Raw genomic sequence first — 27,486 nt, 5'->3', positions numbered from 1 at the left:
TTGGCTGGATCACAACAGGAGATGGGAATGGGGGCATAAACATCTGCAAATATTTAAAAGGTGAAATTGCCAAGGCTAAGCAAGAAAATAGTGTGTTAACATACATTGTTGTTGGATAAAATGTTTAGGAAAAAAAGGTACTACCTAAATTCTAGAAGATGCCTTGATTTGGAAAGCTCTAAGATTGACAGTGCTTCCTAAGAGAAGGTATGTGTGGTCACTTGGTGTACCTAAAAATCAGACTAGACTGTATTTGTAATAGTGATTATACCCCCCTCTTGTAGGTTTCTAAATTGGTTTTGTGTGGACATATATTTAAAAAAACCAGCAACATATGAAACTTGCATGTTATGTATAAATAAAAACTGTGTGTGCATGCACATTCATTTCATGTTTCATTTTGCATACAGACATACACACTTGTATGTAAAAACATTTAAAATATGTACGTAAAAAACCTGAAATTTACAATCAGTTTAGATGTCTGTGGTTTTCACAATATAACGTTTTATTGTTTTAATTTCACTTGTCTCTTCATTTTAATTTGTCTTTAAGAGGTAAATTTGGCATAAATTTATCCTAACATTTTCTACAGGGAATTTATTTTCTGTTGTGTACGGGCAGAAAAAAAAAAGGAGGAAAATTAGGCTTTGGTTGCTGTTGTATGTGGAATACTGTATGTGTTGACTTAATATTTATTGTTAAATGACTTCACAGAATAGCTGATTCATCAAATCAGAATTAAAAAAAATAAAATTGAAAAGTTTAACTATGATTCCCTTAAGACTTTAATGAAAGTATGCTCAAAATTATTAATATATATTAAACCAAATAATTTTAACTGAAGGATTCTTTGGGAAATGAAAGGTTTCACCTTTGTGCTGGTTTAGACTTTTTAACTTTTTTAGTGATAGCTGGGGATAGAAATTCAAGCCTTGAGAGTTTATTATATCAGGCTCTATATTCAGCCTTCAAGTAGGATGTTCTTTGACAATAGCTTTCTACAAGCAGTTTTTAAGGGCCAAGTTTTGTAAACTATTTTGATTCCATCCTTAGGAAATTACTCATGTCTTTGGGTTTTGGAGGCTTTGATCAGCAAGAGATTGAATGGGTTGGGGAAAACCTCTGGTGTTGGGAAAGGAGAGTTTGGAACAGTAATTCAAAGTATACAGAATACAGACTCTTGCATATGGAAATCCGTGTGGAATTGGCAGGAACGTGAGAATGGGCACACTGCGTTGAATCAGAGCTCCAGATAGTTTGGTGTCCTGTTTCAGATAGATGGTGTTTGCAGGTCTTCAAGGAAAAGTATGGCACTGGGAAAAGCACCTTCACTGTTATCCAAGCTTCTAGCAATTTCTGATATTGGGACTTTGTAAGCTGGAGATATCTTTGTTTTTAATAGGTCAGGATGACTTTCTCAAGATTTCTCATTTCTTTTTCTATTTAGAAGACCAGTTATTTAATTTTTTGGGGAATGTTTTTCTTATTCTGTGATGCTTTACCTTTTAGAAGCTTTCTTGGAAAAAGGAAAGTGTTAGTTTAAATGCCACATTTAGTAACACAGTAGGTTTTATTCTTGAATTTTTATTAATTTTGTTCTAAAATCCTTCTACTGAAGCTTCAATTTGAGACACATCATTCAATACCCTCCTCATTAAAAAAAAAAAAAAGGGGGGGGTGGGGGGGGCACACATCACCATAGAAGTACTTCATTAAAAGTACTTCCAAACTCATGTAGCTTTCTTTCAATGGTCATGTATTATTTGAAGACAGGCTTTTACATCTTGATCTTCTGTTGGCCCTGTGGATGTTGGCAGGCTTCCTGCTTTTGCCTGTTCAGGGAGGATTTGGTATTAGTTCTTATGCCTTTAGCAAGTTGTTTCTCAAATATTTTTGGCCATTTTTATCATGATTTTATATTGAATGTGCCAAAGGTGGTGGTTCTGAACTTGTTTGGGCATGACTTCAACTTTTTGAACAGTATTTTCTTACCTCTAACAGTCTCTTGGCCTTGTTGTTTAGCCACACTGTCTTTGGTTTTATTTTTTTTGGCTGTTCAAAAGTTACTTCTTTTATAAAATACAGGATATTGTAAAACTCATATTTTATGGCTGTAGTTTAAGAGGGGGTGGGACAACTGAAATCAGAAGATGAAGACTTTCTAAAGACAGAATGGGGGATATAGTAGAACTTAGGAATGACTGTGAATATAAAGGGCGTTAAATTCAAGGTTTATTCTGTAACTCTTAGTCTGAAATTCAGTCTCTGTGTAAACAAGTAAAATCTTTCTGATTTTTTTTGGTATAAATTTCTGGAGACATTTCAACATATGACCTCTGAATTACATGAAAATTAATATTTATTTTTTTACAAAAAATACAGTTGTGAGACTTCATTGGCAACTGAAGGATAAACATTACAGGAATTCTGTAAGTATCTCAAAACCAGTATTAAAATTCAAGAAATTCACAGAATGTTGCAGTTGCAGCCATAGCTAAGATACTGTGCAACCTTAACTGTGACATCTAACAACATAATGCGAGTGCCATACCATGCAAGACTGATGGTAGAGACTGAATGAAAGCTTGTTACATGAGATGAGCATTACCAGTGGCCTTTATTTAGTGTAAATGTAAGGAACAACTAAACTGGTTTTTGGATCAACATAGTAGAAGCCAAATCTTTGGTCTTTAAAAGCTCATGCATGCACACGTGCACGCGTTTGCACATGCGCACAGGCAGAAACAAAACAGCCTCCCCTTTAAGTGCCCCCACCACCTCCCAGAAAAAAAGAGGCCACAATCACACGTGTAAGGCCACTTGGAACTCTTTGGTGAATGTTTTTCATTGGTATATGAATGTAAACACAGGAAGTTGGTATTATTTGGAGGGAAAACATTTGTGAACAAAACCTGACTGCAGGAGAAACAATAGTCCATTTTTTGGCTGTACTTTAAGAAAACATTTCCTATTTTTTCCTGAACGTAATGGGAATCAAAGACTTTGTGCATATTCTTCTCATTCAAAATAATATCAAGTGTTGACACTGAATCTCTTCCCCAGTTGGAATATCCATGTTGATTGTGAGTATTCGTCTACTAACTGTGCCAAAAGTAATACTACTGGGCTAAAAGGGAGGCTGTGTTTTTCCTGGGAGATAAGTTGAAAAGTAATAATTCTCTTTGGATATACGGAACCTTAAATATAAAATATAAAGATAAATAAAAAATTTATAGTAACAGCTAATGCAGGAGGCTTTGAAAATGCAACTATAAGTGGAGTTTTTGAATGGTAATGTAGAGACTGAGAATAATGTGTTGCATTCCTTTTTACATCTTTACAACACTAAGTAGTAGAAAGCGTACTTACCCATTCTTCATATATGGGTGGTATGCTTTGTGTATGTGTATCAGCCATTGAAGCCAGCAAACCTTTTAATATTGCATTTCTGAAGGTGGACAGAAAGTCTTGCAGTATTTACAAAATGCAGAAATTCTGTAACACAAAGCTGCAAAGTCTCCACCTCTTGCTAGAATCCATTTCAGGAGAATATTTGATACAAGAGAAGTACATTGATGTGATGTCCTAGGGAAAATTTAAATGGTTCCGAATTATGGTTTATAATCCTGAAGAAAGAGGAGTAGAATCTTTAAATATTTTGAATTCTTTCAAAAAATTAAGCATATTAACAAATATAATTGGACTTCAGGACTGAGCCCAAAGTTGTGTTTTGTTGAGAAAGTAGCAGGGATGTCAGTTTTCTGGACCCAAACTGAGGTGTATGAGAGGATTTAGTCTGGGAGAAGTGTTTCAATGATGTCTTGCTCTTCTCCCCTATCCAGAGTCTTTTCCTCCCTGAATGAAAATCAGATACAGATAACAGCAATGTTTTAGGAATGCATACAGAGACTGTATGTATTTTGTGTAAATAAGCAGAATGTGCCTGACTCCCTTACCAATTTCTCATGAATTCAGCAAGATCCTAAAGGACTGACGGTTAAGCTCTCTGGTCAAAAGCAGTGGCCTCTGTTCTTATAAAGGCATTTTAGGGATTACATAAAAATATTTTAAAAGCTGTGTTGGGTGTACGTACATATGTATGTATTGTATGAGATTCATCAGGGCAAAGTGCCAGCTCCTGCACTCGGGTCACAAGAACCCCATGCAGCGCTACAGGCTTGGGGAGAAGTGGCTGGAAAGCTGCCTGGTGGAAGAGGACCTGGGGGTGCTGGTTGACAGCGGCTGAATATGAGCCAGCAGTGTGCCCAGGTGGCCAAGAAGGCCAACGGCATCCTGGCCTGTATCAGAAATTGTGTGGCCAGCAGGAGCAGGATGGTGATTGTTCCCCTGTACTTGGCGCTGGTGAGGCCGCACCTCGAGTACTGTGTTCAGTTTTGGGCCCCTCACTGCAAGAAAGGCATTGAGGTGCTGGAGCGTGTCCGGAGAAGGACAGCAAAGCCGGTGAAGGGTTTAGAGCACAAGACTTAGAAGGCACGGCTGAGGGAACTGGGGCTGTTTAGCCTGGAGAAGAGGAGGCTGAGGGGAGACCTTATCGTTCTTTACAACTACCTGAAGGGAGGTTGTAGTGAGGTGGGTGTCGGTCTCTTTTCCCAGGAAACAAGCGATAGGACAAGAGGAAATGGCTTCAAGTTGTGCCAGGAGAGGTTTAGATTGGATATGAGGAAAGATTTCTTCCCCGAAAGGGTTGTCAAAGCACTGGAGCAGGCTGCCCAGGGAAGTGGTTGAGTGACCCTCCCTGGTGGTATTTAAAAGACACGTAGATGTGGTGCTTAGGGAAAGTGGTTTAGTGGTGGACTTGGCAGCGTTAGGTTAATGGTTGGACTTGATGATCTCAAAGGTCTTTTCCAGCCAACGATTCTATGATACATATGATGCATTATTCCATGAAGTGAAAACCAGCACATTTTGTATTGTGAAGAATCACAGAATTGTTTAGCTTTGAAGGCACCTGTTGTGGTTTAACCCCAGCCGGCAACTAAGGACCACAGAGCTGCTCACTCACTTCTGACCCTGGTGGGATGCGGGAGAGAATCAGAAGAGTAAAAGTGAGAAAACTCATGGGTTGAGATAAAGACAGTTCAATGGGTAAAGCAAAAGCCACACACACAAGCAAAGCAAAACAAGGAATTCTTTCACCACTTCCCATCGGCAGGCAGGTGTTCAGCCAGAAAAACACGTCTCCATCATGTGAATGGTTACTTGGGAAGACAAATGCTGTAACTCCGACTGTCCCCCACTTCCTCCTCCTTCCCGCAGGTTCATACTGCTGAGCATGACATCGTATGTTCTGAACATCCCTTTGGTCAGCTGGGGTCAGCTGTCCTGGCTGTGTCCCCTCCCAACTTCTTGTGCCCCCCCAGCCTCCTCGCTGGTGGGGTGGGGTGAGAAGCAGAAAGCACCTTGTCTCTGTGTAAGCACTGCTCAGCAATGATGAAAACATCTCAGCATTATCAACACTGTTTCCAGCACAAATCCAAAACACAGCCCCATACTAGCTACTATGAAAAAAATTAACTCTATCCCAGCCAAAACCAGGACACAGCCTCTGGAGATCATCTAGTCCAGCTCCCCTGCTCAAGGAGGGTTCTTCCTGTTTTCAAAACCCTTATCAATAAGGAAATAAGTGTATTCACTCTTCCTCCCCATGCCTTTTCCTGCTCAAACTTCTGCTTTTTGTTCACATTGTTCTCCTTTCCATTCCATTGTGTGCCTCATGCATGCTTTTGCTGGCAAAATAGAACAGGTAATGGGGAATAGGAAATGGCACCTACAGAGAAATGGCTTTGCTTCTTAAATTGGTTGTAGAGCTATGCCCTCAGCCAGCATTTTCCTCTTTCCTTATTGAAGCCACTGAACCATAGATTCTTACTTGAAAACTCATTTTCGACAGGACCACAGAGATGTGCAAATCTGTGGAGTAAATATTTTTCAAGGATGCTTTAATGCCAATAAATTGACTTGTGATATAGGACTTTTTTTGGCTTTGTGATCCCTATGCGTTGAGGGTAGTAGTGGCTGCGCTGGGATTCAGTGATTGCCGATACCTGGGCAGGTGCTGTTTGTCTGGCCTGCGTCCTTCTGAGTCCATGCTCCAAATGTACAGAGGAATTTCACATGCAATCTTGTATCCTGTATAGGTTGTTTGAGCTACATTATGTGAGATTGATATTATGATACAGTTAATCTCTTTGTTAGAAATATGTATTATCTCTCAAAATCAGTCTGGTCCTGTAAGATTTGGGGAATAATGGGTAATCTAATGCATCACAGATGAAGCAGCTGCATATGGAGAAGAGTTATGTCATTGTTACAGTGAACCAGAGAGTAGAGGAAGAAAGAGGTCTATCTTCAGACAGATCAGTATTTACCTCTGAAGTGAATGCTTCTGTCAAGAGTTCAGCCTTTGTGTCCGGATGCCATTTGGAGGCTTCAGTGCTGTAGCATGTGGTGTCTGAATTAACTCACTACCACCACAAGGCTGTGTGAAGAGAGAGGAAGCAACAGGCAGAGATGATTTGTGGGAATGGCAGCGTTAAGAAGCAGTCAATTAAACGCAGTACCGCAGTGTTCAAAGCTGAGGGTTTTGTCCACAATATAATCAGAATGGTTGTTTGAATTGCCTTTGGAAGAGTTGTTTTGAAGCAGAACTGGATGGATACAACAATCAAAGAGTGCTTATTGCCTCTTGAAATTTTAATTGGACTTAGTGTAATAATATATTGTAAGCATGAAGTTGCACGGGCTTTTTAGAAGTGGTAGTCTCCTGCAGGAGAGCAGTGTGTTCAGCTGTCCTGGTTTCAGCTGGGACAGAGTTAACTGTCTTCCTAGTAGCTGGTACAGTGCTATGTTTTGAGTTCAGTATGTGAAGAATGTTGATAACACACTGATGTTTTCAGTTGTTGCTCAGTAGTGTTTAGACTATAGTCAAGGATTTTTCAGCTTCTCATGCCCAGCCAGGGCACAAGAAGTTGGCACAGGACACAGCCAGGGCAGCTGACCCAAATTGGCCAACAGGGTATTCTATACCATGGGATGTCCCATGTAGTATAGGAACTGGGAAGTGGGGGCGGGGGATCACCGCTTGGGGACTGGCGGGGTGTTGGTCGGCGGGTGGTGAGCTATTGCCCTGCGCATCATTTGTACATTCCAATCCTTTTATTATTGCTGTTGTCATTTTATTAGTGTTATCATTATCATTATTAGTTTCTTCTTTTCTGTTCTATTAAACCGGTCTTATCTCAACCCACGAGTTTTACTTCTTTTTTCCCCGATTTTCTCCCCCATCCCACTGGATGGGGAGGAGTGAATGAGTGGCTGCGTGGTGCTCAGTTGCTGGCTGGGGTTAAACCACGACATCAGCACCGTCTCCTTCTCTGAACACTGTCAGTCCTGTTCCCAATCTCCATGTCTTGCCCAAATGGCTTGAAATAGGTGCAGGGATATAAAGTGAGATGGGGACGGCAGCAAACTGAACTCTTGTCATGTCTTAAATGTTTTTCTGTGATTGGGAGAAAATGGTTGTATACATCTAGTTAGCTAATACATAAGCTACTATCTTATTTCCTTTCCTATAAGTTTTATATGACAAAAGTGATGTGGTTTGGAAAGGTGTAGTATTTTTACAAAGAGATCAATAGCAACAAAGCTTCTGATGAAGGCCTAGGTGAAAAAGAGTTTGCTTTTTGCTTTTTAGTTTAACTGAAATTAATCTTTAAAAATATATTAAATGTAAAGAAGAATGTAAAAACACACATCCTCTTTAATGGAACTACATTTTTTCTTCATTCTAATCTCTTTTGGAGGTATATCTGAAATTCTTCATGTTCATGATAATTGAAACAAATAGCTTTTTTTAATAGTTAAAGTTAGCTGGCATTTCCCACTATTTAGAAGTGAAGGATTCATACTTCTGGCATATTTTAATTCTTTAGCCTTTTTTTTTTCCTCCTTATCTGTAAAATTGTAGAAAAGCTGGATGAGTTATTCTTCGGAGTGATTTTAGTTTATTTTGCCCATCTTAAAAATTATGAAGATAATAGAAAGTGTTTTCCCACTTTTCTATAGAGAATATACTTTAGATACAGTTTGTCTGGATGTTGATTTTGTCTTTTGTTATCTTTGAATCCTACCCAAATTTACTGAAGTTACAACCTTTTGGAAAACCTCCATTTGCATATTCTTAATAGGTGTTTGTTAGTTTGGAAGTTAAATCGTATAAGAATTTTCTGTCTGCAACAAGAATGTGCTCCATTGATCCCTCTAGGATCAATGCTTTAGGAATTGGACAGGACTTTGTTTGCAGGTGTTCTTCCTGGCAGCAGGTCAGTAAGCTAAAAATTTCCCCTGCTAGTATGAAGGCATGATCCAGCAGCTGATAGCAGTACAAAAAGCTAAAAGTTATGCAACTTTAATTTAGTACTGTAATGCATTATGCTAGACTGTAGCATTTTGTCTTTTCAGAATTAGACTTTATATTTTTAATATGTAACTAACTGTATCAGTATCTTACCAGCCAAATATTTTTATTGTACTGTATTTTGTTTTCTAAAATCATAGGCTTGCAAGTATTTAGTCAGCTCTTTCTAGAGATGCTGGTAATAACAACCAGAGCTTACTAAAATATAGGTTATACTGTGTTTCCATTGGACATAACTAGAAGTTATTCAGGAAATAAAGAAGAAATAGTAGTTTAACTTGTTAACTGACACTTCTAGGCACTACTATTTAACTGAAAATAACAACATCAAAGTTGAAACAACTTAACAGCACCAGGTTCAGACTGCTGTGTGGAATAGTTAATAAAATACAGATAACCTGTAACTTCTGTCTTTAGCTTCTGAAAAGAGGAGAATCATACTTTGGCAGTGGAGTAAACTAGATTAACTTTTCCATTCTCAAATGAATGTGAGTAATGCAAGTTTCCATTTTGTACTCCTTTAAAACAAGTTCCAACGCTTTGTGTTGAGGTACTGTGTGTTTCGATAGCTAGACAGGCTCCGGCAGCTTGTCAAAGCTCCATAAGCTCTCTGCTTATGGCTTGCAGAAAGAAAGCTAGATTTTCATTTCTCCTTCCATGCAACAGGAGTTTCTTTCATGTCTGAAAATTGAAAACGCGTGTTTTTCAGTGTGGTGCATGGATGTGTGTGTGCCCTCTGGCACACCTGTTTCTAATTTCCTGACTTGAAAGCATCTCCCATCAAAAGAAGCAGAAAAACAATTTCTTTCTGACACACTGCTTGGAGGCCCTTGCTTTGCAGAAGGCCTTCCTTTCGTTTGCCATCTTGGTTCCATTGGTAGAACGTTATAAGATGCAGAGCATGCCTTGTATGGGATATTCAGCTTGTATTGTGCTGGGTTCTTTTCTCTCTTGTTGTGGTTATTTCAAGCATTAGAAATCTACTTGAGAAGTCACTATGCTGAGGAAAAAACAATAATTTAATCCTTAGTTTCTTGCATGAAGCTCAAATTAAGGACCAAAGTCTATTGCAAGTTAAGGTTTGTATAACCTATGAGTTAAGCAGAGTATTAGTTACTGTTTGGTACAGAAGGTTAGAGTAAAATTTAAATATTATAGCTCAGATTTCTTACCTTTTCTTCAAAATAGTGTGCAGTGTAAAATAATATAATATAATATAATAGCTGAAAATTAAACACTTTAACAATGTTAAAAGAAAATAAAAACCAAACCCACAGAAAATCCCTGGTAACTTGGTGGTTGTGAAAGTTGTGCATAGGCTAACTAGCAAATTACTACAGAATAGAGCTTTTAACTATTAAAGATCACTTAGGAAGATAAAATACAAAATTTTAAGCTCTAGCTTAAATGTCACTGGCTTGTCTGTTTTCTTGGTTCAGCAACTGTAGCTACCGTGCTGCAGTATGTACCTATCTGGTGGTATGCTATTGAATTATATTGGTTTCATTTACTGACAAGTAAATAGAACAAAATGTTCAAAAATATTTAGAGCTTAAAAACTGTTATATGCATACAGTTGAACAGTACTTGAAATGCAAAGACTGGGCTTGGCTCTACAGCATAATGGCTAGTGGTTCATATGCTCATAAAACTTTAGGAATCTATTTTTTTAAACTTCTTTCCCCTTAACCTGGGAGGCTGGAAATGGCATCAAAGTATCTGTCTTTGCATGTACATATGTATGTATTTTTTTATCAAAATAGACTATACGTTTCCTGTAGAAATGTTGTTCACTTAGCCCATAGTAATCCTAGAGGAGGGCAACTAATTGTACTTACCTCTGCAAACATGGACAACAGTAGTTCTAACCGTAGTATTTTTGTCAGTGGAAGGGTTATGGGTAGGCAACATGGTGTTTGCACAATATTACTGTGTTAGGAAAATAATTTGTTTGCTATATGACACAGTTCAGTTAGAAGCACTAATGTAACCCAGTAAATTTTTCCAGATAGTCATCTCCATTTGAGTCACTGTTGTGTGAAGGCTTATGGAAGCTTTGGCCTGTCATTGCAAACTGTTTGTCTCTGAGATATAATGAGCTTCAGGTTACCAAAAAGTCATCATCTTAACTGGGAAATGATAATAAAATGATTTAAACTCTGTTTACATGAAAGTTACTAAAACAAGTGCATTTAAGACTTTACTGTAGAATTGAAAAATTCTTATTAGGAGTCCCTGTTGGTTTGGTTTCAGTATTATTCAGTGACAAACCACAAAGTATAACAATGCATACAGTTAAACATAGTATAATGTGAGATAGTTAAGCAAATTAACCAGATTTACATTTTCATCAGCTTATGTGCATGATTTGGAAATGCGTTAAAGTAGTTTTGGCTGTAGCTGCTGTCTTGAGTCATGTTAATAAAACTTATTCGGAAGTTGGCTAATGCTGGTGGTGAGATTACAAGTGAATGGAACCGTAAATTTGAACCCACAACTTTATATTGTAAGTTATAAATTAGGTTTTGATTACTGTAATTCTGTATACTTTTATTTTGCGTCTAGCCCTAGTATTATCTACAGTGTTTTCCCAGTTGGAGATTATTGAGACATATAGGTCTGCTAAACCTACAAGACAGTTCACACTCTAGTATTTGGTTCCAACTTCAGATAATGGGAAGGGCAATTCTATTGGAATAATTTGGGCAATTCTTTTTCTCAGCCTTTATCTGGTCATAGTATGTGAAACACTGCTTAGTTATTTTTCTTATTCAAAAGTATATGTTCCTACATCAAAAACCTCAGTAACAAATTTTTCTTTTCAAAATGGGGGACTTATTTTCCTTAGTTATCTGTCCCTGCAGATTGCTGGCATGTGATGTGTTGAAAGATTTTTACGTATACTGCCAGCAGCAGTCTGTAAGTTTGCCTTATAGGTTGACATAAATACGACAAAAAGAAATGACTTTGTCTATGGGGATGTAGAGATGTGTGATGTGTTAGTAGAATTGCAAGGCTGCTTTCCTTGTGGTTGATCCTGGATCACATCAGTGGGCTGCAGCTGTTCTTAACCCATATTAAGTTTTCTCTCTCTTTATTTTTTTTTTTTTTTAGCAGACTTGGTGTTATGGGAACTCTTCAATAAAATCATTCTCTTAGGGGAAAATAACATTATACATCATGCTAAAAAATGGCTATTGTCTTTTTTATGCCAATTTAGGAATTACTTAAAAATTGTGAAGTAGTAACATCTGGTTTTATTACTAGATCCATAGGAGATGCATAAGCTCAGTCGGAGTGTTGTGTCTCATTTGCTTGATTCACATACTAAATCCCATGCTTCTTACCTCACACAGGGTATAAATGTTATATTTAAAGATGTTAACAGTTTCTTTTAAAGGAAAAATCACCTTGCTAAATTTTTGCTGGAGTGTATGCTTATTTAGTTTTATTCTTTACAGCAAAACTTCATAACGATTGAGTTTTCTTAGTTTACCAGAAGTGATAGCCATGTTGTGACCTATGGGTAAAATGCATCCTGCAGTTTTTCCATGTTCTTTATACATTACTTCATCTTGAACAAATATTAGATAACTCTCAATTCTATTGTGGACAAAAGCTTTTGAGCATGGAAGTAATGAGGCAATGAACGGATAGATCCTCCTGTAAGCAGCTGTTGAGGACACTATTATGTGGGCGTCTTAAAGATAATATCCTAACTGGGACACTTTTCTCAGTAACTTGAGAGCTCAACAGTCTCGATGAAAACACTTTTTTCTTGTGCTCTCAAGAACAGCCTCCATTTGCTCTGTAATTGCTGTAATATTTCAGCTCTTTCATTTTCCTCTGAATTTCTAACTGTTTTTTACTCAATCTGTTTGCTATAAAAAGAATTTGTCTTTCTGTTGTGCCAATTACATGTAGATTCAATGCCAAAGTACCCCACTTCAAACAATTCAGTTAAACTGAATTGTATTAATCAGGAGACACTGGCCATTAGAAGGAGTACAGAACTGAGGACTAAGGTGTAATTTTGATAATTGAAGATACCAAGATTTTAGGACGTGTACTCAGTTTTTCTGCAGTCTGGTCCCTGGGCTTATTCTCTGGCATCTAGTGCATATATATAATGCTCCATAGGGGTGGTTTTTTAACCTTGAAAATGAGAGGTGAGGGGTCTTTTTTTCTTTTTTTTTTTTTTTTTTGGTTAGCAGTCTTTGAAGAACAGTGTTTGTAAACTCAGTTTGCCTTTAACGGGAAGGATGTAATTGTGTGACAAGTAACTAGAAGGAGAGATTCTTGGAGTAGGTTGCCACGTTAATTAGGGCTTAAAAGTGATGGGAAGAACAAGAAGCCAGTCTGTGAGTAGCTCTAAGACACAGCGCTAGACCTGCAGATGTGTGTTCATGCCATGTTGTGCCCAAACCAGACAGTGCTCCAGACTCAGCATATTGGGAAGCACAGCGATGAGATGGTCAGCAGGCTGCACTAGAGTCAGTTTGGGTTGAGTTTATTAGTTCTTCCCTTGTGCCAGATCTAGGCTGCCTTCAGCCAGAGAGTCACTCAGTTTTCTCTATTCTGGGCTTGTTAGTGCTTCCAGTAAAGTGAGTGTTATCCGTGGAGACTGAGCTGCCTTTGTCTGAAGCCAGCTTAGGTCTGATGTCTTACCAGCTCCAGCGCTCTGCCATCTGAAAGCAGCTAGATTGTTTCCAGCCACAAATTGTCTCTGGAAGCCGCATAAGTGTATTTATGTAGTTCTGCACCTAAGCTAATAAGTCCAACTGCAGTATAGCAGATTTTTTTTTGTGGAGCCAGCTCAGTGCTTGCATCTTGTCATGGTTAATGAGAAATTTGCTAGAAATATATATAGATAATTGGGAATTTACTATATTTGACTTCTCTCTATGTATTCTGGTGTCTAATGCAGTTTTAGGCCCTGATATACTCTGACATTACAAGTCTAATCAAACTGTAATCACCTAAATTTAGATAATTTGAAATCATTGTCATATTACAGCTGTAAATTAGTTGTGGCTTTCCTTTTTTCCTAACTGGATAACACATTTCAGCTTGGTTAGACCTCTTCTAGCTGCTTCATCTGCTTCCTACTAGCCATTGAGGAAAAATGTCAACAAACGGGAAGCATAGTAGTATAATGACTTTTGTATGTATGCCGAAGGTATCACCAAGTGTGTTTCCATGTCCAAGACAATATTAATCCAATAAACATGCACTGTACCATTTGGCCACAGCTGTATGTCCTAAAGTACAGTACAGGAATGGAAAAGAACACGGGAGAAAAACAGCAGGTGTGAAAGCATTCCTACAGAGTAAGAGTAGCACTAATGACCTGTTTATTATCAACAGGTTTCAGGGGATAGTTACAGAAAGCGCTGAGGCAGTAAGTGGTTGTTTGCTGGAGCTTTTTAGTTTCTTAAAGACAAACCCTTAAACATTACAGGCATTTTTATTAGGAGTCCAATGAGTGGCCACCCTGTCAAAAAAGCATAGGTAAATTCACATATGCCTTTTTTGACAAAAAGCTAAATTAGCTGGCCTAAATATAAGATTACATCATGCAAAGGAGTTACTGTGGCATTCACTAAAGATATTCTTGGTTTGAAGAGAGTTGCATCAAAGGATCATTCCTGTGAGAATGATTAGTAAGTGGATTCTTTGAGGGAGAATTGCAGGATGTGGATAAAGATGACAAGTTAGAGACAGTCTCGCTGTTTCTTCTTTCTGTACTTAACCTTTTTTAGTTTATGACTTCTCGCAGTAGAAATTTCAGGAAAGTTGTGAGGAAAACCACTGTCATCATTGAATTTTCATGTGACTCAGTGTCACTCTAAAAAATATGGCAGAAACCTATCATATGCTTTTTTTTTTTTTTTTTTTTTTTTTTTTGGCTGTGATGATGTAAAATAATGACAGGAATTTCTTCATAGTGATATCTGTATTTTGACTATTTCCAATCTTAATATTTCTTTAGGTTGTGGAGAGCACCTTGTCCGAACCATACTGGCCAGAGAATGTTCATGTGCTTTGCAAACAGAAGATGCCCACCAAGCTCTCCTAGAGACTATGCAAAACAAGTTTATTGGTAAGTATATAGTGCTAATTGCCTAAACATTGCATAACATTGTTTAAAATGCAGTTACCTCTATTAAATAAAATTAAGATACTTATTTTTGTGATTTCTGTTGAAGCCTTATGTTGCAGTTGGCTTCAAATTTAGTGTTGTGTTACATCTGAAAAATGTTCAATCAAACTACAGAAGAATCTTTTAGGAAATCTAAAGGAAAACCCTTGGAAATACCTCAATTGTTATGTGAGTCATAGAATACCCAGAGAGTTTTGAAGAAAGAATTTCCTGCCTGAATCACTGGCTGTGGTGTACAATTGCATATTTTAGAATTGGTGTTTTAGGAGCATTAATAAAAATTATTCATCATGTTAACCCTTTTAAACATAATAGGTCTCAAAACCACTGCATGTTCTAATTAAATGCTTTGGACAGACAGATTCTGGTTTGCTATTTACATTATTTATTTCTTGAAAAGTGAAGTATACTTCATTCAAGACTATTGTAAGGTAAAACCAAATTTTTTCCTTTATTTCAGAGGATTATACATGACTATTTATAGATGTTTAATTTCTTGTGAATATAGATCTTGTTTTCCTCCTTCAAGTCATAACCAAAATATGAATGTGGAATTTTAAAATGTCTATACAAGCTTGAACTTTGGAAGATAGCATAGATTCCAATGAAGCTTCTGGCATATATGTTGACTTGCACTGTCTTTATAGCCTTTAAAATTACGGTATTTTAATTAGAACTGAAAGAGGGACATAGGCATACCTTTTTGGGACCCAGGCAGTGTTGCCCTTGGTCTTGGCAAGCAATGCGTTGCAATTTATTTATATTTATAGTGTTGAATCCATATTAAACTTTGCTTCTGACAATGTTACATTTGCCTGTTTGAGAGGAAGTCACCTTCACACTGGAAGGCTGCACTTTATAATCTACAACTGTATTGCAGTCATTTCTAGGTGCTGTAAGAATGCAGAACAAAGTAGTTCCTCGTATATTCCCTGAAGAGATTATAATCCAAGCAACACAAATGTAACTTTTTGTATTTAATCACTTATTCCAGTTCATAGTGGCACAAAATTAGGGATCTGTTTACTGAAGAGAAGCCTTTAGGAAGGATGCTTGTGATAGCTTCGCAAATTTGTAGCACTACTCTGAAGGTATTGTATGGAAGTGGCCTAACTTCAGGAAAGTGAGATCTTCAGTCCATGCTCTCAAAATGTATTGTGCTGTTTGTGGTAGGAGTAGTAAAAGCAAGCACAAACCGTACATATCCATATGCAATTTCGTGTTAGTGCGGGCACACACACAAAAGAGGAAGCTACTGCCAAAGTAATTCATAGAAACTGGCTGATAAAAGACCAAAAAATCAGGAACTTTTTAGTTGTGGTACCTCCTTTAAGTTGCTTTGAATTTTCTGGGGTTTCCTTTTTCTTTTTGGTAACTGTTAGCAAAAATGCAATTCTTCTCTTGCTGTTTAGTTGAAATGTATTTTGCCACTAGTTTGCATAGTAGATGTTTTTATTTTAAATGTTAGCTGGCTAGTATGTGATATATACGTTGTATTCTTTAGTGAAAATGTATGTATTTGACTTAAGAACATACTGAATGTTGCTAAATTTTTTTTACACCTGAAGCTATCAATTGCAGAGAAAGAGGAGCTGCACAGGCAAACATACCAGGCTAACAGTGTGATGTCATATTCCCTTGGGAAAACAGACTAAAACCAACAAAACAAGGGAAAGTGAAAAGAATGAGAGACTGTTAAATTAATGCTTGTCATGATAGGAAAATTTGAAAAAAAAGTGTTTTATAATTCCTTTTTAAGGTTTTGTGTTTTAATTAGAGATAGGTCTGTCTTGTATTACCATTGCAAGTTTTTGTTGCCTGACAGCAGGTATGTATATTATCTCCTCAGTTGTACTTTGGGGCAGTTCTGATATGGGGGAAAAAAAAAAATACAGCCACCTTTTTTGTTTTTTGGTTTTGTTTTTTTTTTGTGTGTGTAGGTAAAGTGCCTGGATTCTGTGTTCTGTTTAGAAAGCATAAAATCTAGTTTGCCTTTAGCTGTCCTCTGAATGAAGACTGAGGAAAAACCTCAAAACCCAGATACATCTTGCTGTTTAATGTGACATAGTACTAAGTCTGTAGCCAGTAGTGTAGTTTTGGGGGATCTTGGCAATTCTGGAGATGGAATGCAAAGTTATGTCTTGCTAATATAGTGCAACAGTTGAAAACATGCACTACACTTAAAATAATAGGTTTATACTATATAGGTTTTTTTCCTGTGAATTTTCACAGATGATATGCTAGTTTGTATCTCAGGATGTGTGGTATGATGTAGGATTTCTTACCATTCTGAAACAATAGGATAAAAAGGGTTAATAGCCTACTTGCTGATGGCATGGATTCTCATGTTGCTAGTCTTTCTTAAAGCCCTATTTTGTGGTCTTGTCAAACTTTCGCCACAATTATAATGGACCAAGGCGCAAAAAAAAAAAAAAAAACCCACAAAAAAAACACCAAACAAAAAACAAACCAAACAAACAAAAAAAAAAGCTTTAACAAAGCAGAGCTAGAATGTTTTGTCAGAAGTCAAAATGTGTGTTACTTGTATTGGAGGGGTGAACAGCTGATTTTGGCAGTTGCCATCAGATTGGTGCTTCCTGTTTACAGGACTCTCACAGTTTCCACAGAGCCCTGGGAATCCTTCCAACTAGGGAATGCCTGGCTTAAACAGTGAGTGCTGTTTAAACAGCAGGTGATGAGCAAACAAATGGCAGATGTGCTTCTCTCATCCCTTCTCAGAGCCAACTTACTATGGATAATGCACAATTGATGGTTGAATTGGAGGTGAGAGAAATGAAACTTAGATTTTTTTGTAAATTGAATGGGCTTGATATCTTTAGTCGAAGAGCACTAAAGGCTTGGTATGCAGTCGAAGAATGCTGTTCTGTAAACACAAATACCTTCCAAACAGAAGAACAGAGGATTTTGTTACTCATCATGCCTTTCAAATGTGGCCAAGTTTGTGGAATGTAGACTTAGAGTAAATGTTTGTGTCATCTCACTGGCGGGAAATCTGGGCTTTTAACAATGGCAATGTTACGAATTGTACTTTAAAGCTTCTTATAAAGTATTAGAAAACAATGAGCTGAAAGACATAGTTGGAATCTGATACTCTTTCTTTAGTGGAAATATGTTTGTCTATTCTTGTATTTTTAAGTTGTGCTTCAGCTCACAAATGAGCAATATCTGCAGAAATGTAATAGCAGAAGGATAACGCTTATGCTTTATCTTTTAGAAATTTTGTGTCAAATACCTCTCTTGGGAGCAGGAGTTGGGACAGTTAGGAATCGTAGAACGTGACTTTCCTGATCGAGTTATGCTTTTGGGGGGGGGGGCGGGGAACTTCATAGTTCAACAGTTACAAGACTGCCAGTGACTGTCATTGCACAGTGTTATTGTTACTGTGTATTTTGGTGCTGCATCACTCTACCCTTTGTGGTATCCTTTTTGGGTTTGTAACAGAGGAATCACTCTATAGAAGCATTGTTATGTCTTCTCCATGACACAGAGGAAAAGATTTGAGAAGAGAATGAAGTGATCCTGAAGTTTCATATAACCTATTTAATCCACTGCAAGTTGATGATTTCACAAGTTTTTGTGTTTGGTGCTAGACAGAATTGAATAGGCCTCTTTGTTATCTGTACAATAAAATCAGCTGAAAAACTAACACAGTATGGTGATGTTACACAACGGTTTTCCTAGGTTGTGCCCATGCTTCTCCTTGTCAAAAGCATTGGGATTTTATTTGACTGCAGTATCCTCAGTTATTTAATTTCTTAAAATCTGACCTGTAAAGTTTGGAAGTACAGGTGCTTTTCCTTGCAGCTTCTTTAAAAATTCTAAACAGATGTTTTAACTTACTTATCATGAAATATAAAGATCTCTGCTTTCAGACAGCTTGCGCTTAAACATTTAAGAAATAATGGTGCAGGAAATTAAAAGCAGGCTTCATTTAGTGCTTATATATTCCTCTAATGTTTATTTAAATTGTTAGCTTAAAGTTCAGTGGGGTACATAGCAGAAGCAGAGTGACAAACAGCTTCACTTTAAACACGTTGTGTACACAAGCTGACAGAGTCCAGTGGCGTAGGTGATATATGGATTATTGACCTGAACAAGTCTGAATTTCACTCATATTGCAGCACAAGAAGGTTTAGAACTGTTTAGCTTCATTCTGTTAAAACTGGGGGATCCTAAAGCACTTAATTGGTTACACCACACCACAGTCAGTGTTTAGACCAAAGTTCTGAAGACTTTAAAAGCTAATGTAAACAATGAAGCTGGTTATGGTTTCTCTACTATGGAAGAATATGAATATAAAACATCTGATGAACAGCTGGTTAGTCCTTCAGCTGGGTAAGTGTAAATAAAACATTTCTTTTACAGTTTAGTATTGAATCTGTGCTAGAACGGATCTGTCCAGTAGCAACAAATGGGGAAAAAAAGCACAGGATCAGAAATGAACAACTCGTATCGATCGCATGCTCTAGTGGAAACAATCTTCATCATGGGAGCAGTTCAATTTACAAGAGACATAGAAGAAAAAATGTTCTTCACTTGTAGCTGTAGTTCCTCCAGAGCAAGACTGAAAGTTGAGGCCATTATTTGCCTTAACACTTGTGAAATCCATATGCTCTGTCCCCAGTCTGAGGCTGAACCTGGGTCTTGGTGTTCAGTTATGGTTGCTCTTGCAGAACTTGATGGGATCAGTGAATGTGGAGTTGCTACAAAGACCTGTTTGCTTATTTTTAAGAGACCATTGCTGCAGATTGATAACATACAATATATATAAATAAAAACTTGATAATGCTTTCTGTATGTTAGATAGCAATAACAGAGTAGTTGAGCTTTGAAGGAGGGAAATGTGTTTTATAAAATATAATTTTGTGACTAGGGGAGGTGAGGATTAAACCAAAACTATTGAAAGATGGTTTTTGTTTGTTTTTTCCTACCCCTTCTCTCTGGTGTGGCCAGTCAGTGCTAACATTATTAGTAAATGCTGTAGTTGAAGTTTTGCTTAGGATTTTTCATGCCAAATTCTTCAGTGGTATGCAAGTGTAACTGGGAAGAACAATGAGTTTCCTGAGACTTAAAATGGTATTAAAAGTCCCAGGTTTTTGTAGTTTTGTCATTAGCAAGCTATTAGATCAAAGATTGTCTAGCAATTCTATTTTATTGCAGTAGAAAAAGATATTTTTTGGCTACTAGGCATATTTTGTTTTATTTTAATATATTTTTAATTGTATAGCAAGATCTATCATTCTTAAGAGTACAGAGAGAGCAAAAATGGTGTAGAAGTGTGGGACCCAGATTACTTTTTCCTTCTAATGAGAAACCATTATGACTTCAATATACGTGGCAGTATTTCAGCTGCACCTTTTCTCTTCCTGTTTAAATACTAATTAAATATAATGTATATGAAAAAATGCCATTACCTAGATTGTTAATTTTTACCGAAGTGTGCAGAATTATTTCTTTTTCTCAATGGCTTGGCTGTAACAAAATGATTTTTAGAACTAAATTAATGAAATACGTTCCTAGCCTTTGAATTGAGTGTTTTGAGAACACTCAAATTAATTCCTGTGTACAGTGCATTGATTCCGTTTAGAAATAAAGTATAGTACTACTTCTGTGCTGCCATTATTTTTACAAATTTAATGATGGATGCTGTCTAGAATCTTGCTTAACATAGACCTACTAATTTGCACTGTATTGCTGTGTTAAAATACACTCTTTAGCATAATTGTAATAATCAGTAATAAGTCTGCATATCCAGAAATACCTTTGCTTAAAAAAAAATATTTGAATCCCTCTTAACTTTTTTAAAAATTGCTTTAATTGGAAAATAAAATACATTCTCTGTGTTAAAGAATGTGCCGTTCAGTGTGTGTTTAATTTGGCTTAGAGTCTGATTTTTAAGAGAGGAGAAACAGTCTGTCTGAATTTACTGTAATGTAGAATACTGTAATATTATTACTGTCGGCAACTGGTTTTTACTGCCACTATTTAGAGGTTGATTCCCCACGACTTAGCCAGTGCAGTGAATTGGAGGCACATACTATATTGTTGCTGATTTTGTACTGAGATGGTTTGGCTGAAATTGCTGGTGAAAGCAATCAGAATGGATGAGGGTGTAGTCACACAATTTGTTTCTGATGACTTTGGATGGCAACCTTCAGCAGCAGTGGGGAAACAGATGGCCCATGGAAGTGGCGTGAGTGAGAAGATTGTGAACCATTGCAGGAGTTTTGCAAGTGAGTGTGTGTTTGTGTCTTCATTTGCTGCTTGTGTTTGGAGGTGAGAAGAAGGGATATGTTCTTGTTTCAGACTTTTTCTCCTTTCCAGAATAATGTTGATTGTGTAGCTGATGATAAAATGGTGCAGAAGATTAAAAGTTGGCTCTGCATTGTTCTCTTGAAAAAAAAAAAAAAAAAAAAAAAAAGAAAAATCTTCAGTAGCTCAGCTGACAATATTAAATCTCAGTAATTTCTTGAGTTGCAACTGTATTTTGGCTCAATCTCTATTGCTATGGTTCCAAACCATGGCTGGCTGTAACAAGAAAGCCAACATAATCCCATCGTTTTCACTGCTGTGTTGTAGTATATCAGTCAAGGTGCTACAAATGAGGATAGCCTGTAGGTTCTGGGTTTTGATGTTGTGCACCTCTGGGCAAGTAACACTGTGTTTCCTCCATCTGTAGGAGAGATATAATTCATCCTGCCTTCTTTGCTTTGTTTGCATAACACAAACTTTTAAGACATTTCCTGGTTTAATACTCCGTTCAAATTACGCACTACAAGTCACTCTAAGCCATTTTACTCATCTCTGTATCACCCCAGTACTACTGTCATGGTAAACTCTTACAAAGTCAGTGCAGTAAGCCATGGTCTTGTTTGGCATAACGAACATTTGTCCTTACTCCAAGGGCCCAGCTTCTGTTATTCTTAAAGAAGTCAGCTTCTTGCTTATCTGGTGTGTTTTATGAGTGCTGAAGCTAAAATGGTATTTTATCATGTTTTTATCATGCTTTTATCGTGCGCAGTGCTATTAAATTAATCCTCTTGAGTTTTCTAGTTGAAATAACAGAGTGGCAATGTATTTCAGCAAAGACTGAGTTAATATAGTCAGTTTTGTAGCTTTTGAATGTTTATCATGGACTTAAAAGCCTTTAAATTTTGTGGATTTAAAACTATTCTTTTAAACCCCCTTTTAAAAAAAGTCTCACCGAAGACATTCTTTGAGCGATTGATTACTTTTCTCATTCTGTACTCCACTGAAGATGATGAATGGTTTGTTCTTGCAAAGAAATCACTGTAAAAATGAAAGAATTCTGATGAAAATATAGCGTTACGTGTTTTGCTGCAGACTTTTTACATGGAAAGAAATATACTGCCAAGTCTTCTGTTAAAGTTTAAAAAGACAGAGCCTAGCATATGCAAGTTATTCAGATGATTGAAAATTTGATCAGTGATGATGGCACATAGTTGACAAAAATACTGGGAAAATGAAGAAATATTTGATTGGTTTATTTACAGACTTTTCTTTGATCTACTTTCCTGAGAGTGGGAGAAAGAAAAACACTTTAAAAAAAAAGTGATTAATCCTATGTAAGCATTTCTAGAACAAGACTTAAGTGGCATCAAGTCTGAAATCAGTAGTTGCTGTCTGGTTTTTTGTGCATTCATATGGTCTTAGTGTTTTAGTATGGCCTTACATACGCTATCTGCTTTAAATACTATTTGCTGGTTGTGTTCTGCTTAAGTAGAACATTTTTTACCATTCTAATTAAAGAGATTATTAGTATTTTTCACTAGAACCTTGAAAGAAACTTTCACGGGCCTTGAAAGAGGAGGAGAAACTGCTTATTAAAAAACAAAGCAGAACTTTTCTGTCTTTTTGCAATGACTTTTCACCACAGCATATCTTATAGCCTGAATAACTTATGTAATTCAGTATAAGATTAGGTCTGCATACCAAGTTCAGGTTAAGACATTGTCTTTGAAGTATCTGAGTTTCTGAAGTAAAGGTTAAAGGGTGCATGTCCCCTGTGAAGAAAACCACTTGTTTTTTTGTTCATTTGCTTGCAGAAGTCATACCACATACTTAGCCAGCACTTGGCTGATGCAGTGGAAGTGTAAGAGAAATATTTAGCATCTTAGAAAGCATGGAGTAAAAACCTTTGATTTGAGTGCTAATACTCTTTCTAACTTCCCAAGCCTTTCTTTTCTGTTTTAACCAAATATATTTTGCTGTTTTGTTACCTATTATGTTACAATTGGCTAGATTCTTGGTTCACAGGGATTTGGTCACAGTCAATGAGTAATAGGTGTAATTGGTACCTAGTAGTAATTCTTGTACAAAGCCAGTGTCACTTTAAAGATAATATCTGTTTGTATTACATCAAATAAGATATTACTGTTTATTAAGCATACCACTTTTATTATTTTCCTGCAATATGGGCTTCTATTGTAATGACCACCTTAAATCACTTTTGAATGTGGCTGCTCTTATGTTGAGAGAAAACATGGTAAAGCTTTTAGTTTTCCTTACGGTAAAGCTTGAAGTTGGTTCTTACTGGTGGTTTTTTGCCTGTTATTTGCATTAAAGGAGTAATTTTAATCATATGAATAGCTGTGGGCAAGTTGAAGGAGGCTGATAGGTAGATCTGCTCTAAAGTTCTTGGGGCCAGCAAATCCTTTTACAGTGTCTGTACACTAGACATAGTATACTAATTTATTTAGAAGAAAATCATTGAAAAGAAATATATGAAATGCCTGTTGCAATTGTATATTCAGCTTTAAATCACAGTATATTGTGAATGTGTGACTAAGGTCTCTTTGGGCTTAAGTGCAAGAACTTGGTCAATTTTGTGGCTCAAGACATTTTAGATCATATGTAAATCATACCATTGTTTCCACATTTAAAACTATAGGAATCTCATTTCAAACTACAAACCAGAAAAAAGAATACTTAGACTTGATGCAGCTAACTTTTAAACTTTTCCAGCTTCTGATAGATGTTTTATATCATACATCTTAAATTAACAGCAGAAAAGCCACTGTATAAAGTAGGATGTGTTTTGGCTTTTCTGCTCATATTCATAAAACAGCAAGGGAGGCAGCGTACAGCACTTTGATGAAGTCTCTGTACAAAGTGCTTTAAATTGGGAAAAATTAATAAACAGTAAAAGTGACCGAAATTTGCTTGATTTTTTTCATATGTGGCCATCTTTGGTTCTTTCTGTACTATAATTAATATAAATATTGAGACATGATTTTTTTTCAACTCGATGCTCCACTTTTCATTATCTCTTCTTTGATCCATGAACAAATGTTTTTGCACTCACAAATGTAATTTCCAATATGTTTTTTTATTCCGTGTAGCTCTTTTTTATTTTTTGATTACTGGTAGGTTAGTAGATTACTACTTAGAAAGTTACTCATTAGAAACGCTAGAAAAATTAAAACTGATGCTTTTGTAAAAGTACTGGTTGACCTGACAGTCTTTTCAACCCTTAGTGACAAGAGTAAAGGGGGAAGGCAGGAAAGTAAAATAAAAAAAATACCCAAGAAACTATGCCTATTACAAATAATTCTCCCTAACGGTTTTATCCAGGTTCACCTTTTCTAGCCAATGAAGATGGTGTACTCGGAGGTGTGATAGTTCTTCGGTCTTGCAGGTGTTCAGCAGATCCTGAATCATCACAGGAAAAGCCAACTTTACTAGGTAAGAGATTCTTACTCATTTTCACTTGAGCTAGGTGCTAACTTAAAGTGAAACATGAAGTAAAAACTGTCTGTGCATGTTTACCATTTTTCAAAATCCACAGGGAAAACAAAAAGGAATTGAAGTTGTTTGAGATTATAAAATTCTAGAAAGTGAAATAGTAGTTATTATCTGTGTTTGTGCTCTAAAACTGGAGAAGAGCATTCTTTCTGACTCATTATTTCTAAGCAGAATTGTGATTCAGAGGGTTATGTGGGAACCTTCTAAAACCACAGCACAGAAATAACGGTTGCTTGTGGCAAGGCAGGGTATGTTCCTCATAGAAAAAAAAGTCACATTTTTAGCTAGGAGTAATGCATATGACTGTTTACTGCTTCTCAGTGGTTTATATGCTAAAATTGCTATCTAAAAAGTTCTTTGTTCCTCCTTTTTGCAGGACAAAATGTGACAATTTGGAGGATACACTTAAAATTTGGAAGGGAAGTTGGTTTATGGCTAGAATTTTTTTGTTATGCCCAGGAAAATCTGTTCAGATAAGTCGCAGTTACTATTTGCATGTGCAGGCAACAGGAGTACTTGCTGTTTATATTGAGATCAGCAGAAACCTATGCCTCGCCTCCATCAGTAGCTGACTGGTTAAAAAGGCAATGAGCTTTACAGCCCTTCCGCCCTGTTTATGTCCTAGAAACAAGATCCTCATCTGTCTCGCTTTTTACAGTAGAACAAGTGTATTATAGTAAACTGTCGTGTGGTTTGTCCTAGAGAAACAGCTAGGAAACTGAAGGCTGTAGACTCCTGGCAGAGGTGGGTGGAAATACAACCCAGAGACAGTAAAACCCATGTTCTCTTTGAAGGCAAGAATTTGGGACTGGGGAAATGAATTACTTCAGCATGACACTTGTACCATCTCCTTTCCTGTGGTGCTCCTCAGATGTGGGCATATGTGTCTGGTCATGCTATGTGCTTATGTATTGGGTCACGTGGACCTGTCTAATGTATGTTACGCTATCACAATGAAAGTTGTATAATCCTCTGCTTTATTGTTGTTTCCCCAAGTGTTTAATGAATCGCTGCCAGTAGCATTACAGATTTAAAGTAGATTTCATAGCTTTTAAGATCTGATGTGACAAATTTGATCACCTAACTTAACTTTGTTTATTAAGGCAGGTCATAGCATCTCATCTGGTAATTCTTGAATTGCATAATTTCTTTTTAATCTATAGGCTATTGTTTAGAAAGACACCTCACCTTTGTTTTAATTCATTACTACTTTTGTCCCACTAAATCCTAACATCATGTCACCAGATTTTGCCTGCTTACAGCCAGCCTGGAGTAGCAGGCAAAGTGTGCTAAAGGTGGGCCGGCAGATATATTCTTAATGATGGGTTAACTCACACAAAATCCAGTGTTTATTGCTGTCTGTTCAATGGCTTCCAGGATGTTAAGGTCAAGTTGTTATAGTTGCACAGGATGAGGTGTATGTTATCTTTCAGTTTTGTTGTCATATTACACCTTGCTAGTTTGTATTACAAGAATCTTTAAATATCATATACTACTTTTTCTGTGTTGGTCAATTTGAGTCTGATTGTACACCCTTCCAGTCATTCACTCTAATAAGTAATTTTGCTCAATACAGTTAATAACATTCATGTTTCTCTACCCAACAGTTGCAGTTTTTGTCTTTTATGCTTTTAGTCAACATCTCATCTTATCCATAAGAGTTTAATGTACATTTATTTTGCTATTACAAAGAACCAGAGATTTGGGACATGAATCCTCACAATTCTAATGATGGTTCTGGGATTATCCTGATAGACAACAAAGGAATTTTGTAAGGCTTGGGTGGGAGAAGGTCTTAGAAATAGCTTTTGTATGTTATATTTTTTTGGAGTTATTACTTGAATAGCTTGTCTTTTTGAAGAAGCAGGCTGTCATATAGACTTTGACAATCATCTTACTCTTTTCTTTCAACTATTTGAAAGCCAAGACTGTCTAATCCTGACTCCAGAATCAGGGCATAGGTTGCTAAACATACAGAGAACATTGCAAGTTTGATTTACAGTTTTCAGATTGGAATAATTATGACTTTATTGATCTAGTGCAAAAGCATCCTACAACATAAATTCTATCCCTAAAAAAGAGTTAAGAAAATGAAAATATAAGTTTGACTAAATAATAACGAACAAGATCAACCTAACCTTCAATTTCTTACGTTTGGGAGTGAGAGAAATATTTCTATTCATTTAATGTTTGTCATTCATGTAAGAAAATGCGTGCCTATTAAGGAAGATTGGGATTTTTTCCTCAAAGTAATAAAATCCCAATATATCTTGCATCCTAAGACTATTTGTTCATTGATTTTTGGTTTTCTTTCCACTGAAATAAGATTAATGTAGCACAGCTTATTCTAAAGATTTTTTTTCTGTACCACACAAATTTCCTGCCTTATAGTGTATGCTGAGTTAATGTATAATTAAACATATGTAGTATTTGTGGTGTTTGGACTGAAAATAAGTTGTGTAATACTGAAGAAGTCTGTGTGTAGAATAATGAAATCTCATGTCTTTGTTGTAGGGACGATCTTTTTTAATTATTTTTTTTAACTATTGAAACAAATGGCAAGACAGCGATTTATTAAATGGTTGAAAATATGTGAAAAGTCTTCAGATAATTTTGTAATTTAGGATTTTCATTGTAATTCCACTGCTTGTAATAGCTAGCAATAACCATGTCTCAAGCTAGTACATGCTACCTTTGGTGGACAATGTAGAAGGAAAAAATTATTAAAAACTTAAAAGACTATGCCTAGAGTTATCAAAGGCAAAGAAATAATATTTTGAGTGTATTTGGCAGGAACTGTTGCCCAACTTCTCAAAATTGAAAGATAAGATTAAATTTGTCTCCAAAAAATAAATGCTTTCACTGACAGTTGAACCTTTAAGGTATTAGGGAGGAGTCGGCCTCATCGAATGCAGTTACATTGCACTGAATATGTTTCAGTCTCTGAAAGCTTTTGACTAACCTTTGGCAATATCAGTCATGAATCCGTTACAGGGGGGAGCAAATCGCATACCTAAATGAAGTTCATTTTTCTTATATGATGATATCTACATATCTGTCAGAATCTTCAAGTCTTGCCGGGATTGTCTAAACTTTG

General features: G+C 36.6%; 1 protein-coding gene across 1 annotated transcript in view; it reads left to right on the top strand.

Annotated features, from left to right (window-relative positions):
* Positions 1 to 27,486, top strand: part of TASP1 (taspase 1) — a 90,473-nt gene that overhangs the window by 46,830 nt on the left and 16,157 nt on the right. The window contains 2 exon segments of the mRNA XM_049801549.1: positions 14,433 to 14,543; positions 24,219 to 24,329. Of these exon segments, the coding sequence (XP_049657506.1) occupies positions 14,433 to 14,543; positions 24,219 to 24,329 (222 nt within the window).

This window comes from Accipiter gentilis, chromosome 5 (assembly GCF_929443795.1).
Source record: "Accipiter gentilis chromosome 5, bAccGen1.1, whole genome shotgun sequence".
NCBI classification, from domain to species: domain Eukaryota; kingdom Metazoa; phylum Chordata; class Aves; order Accipitriformes; family Accipitridae; genus Astur; species Astur gentilis.
Note: the sequence above shows the minus strand (reverse complement) of the source record. Positions and strands in the feature narration are given on the sequence as shown.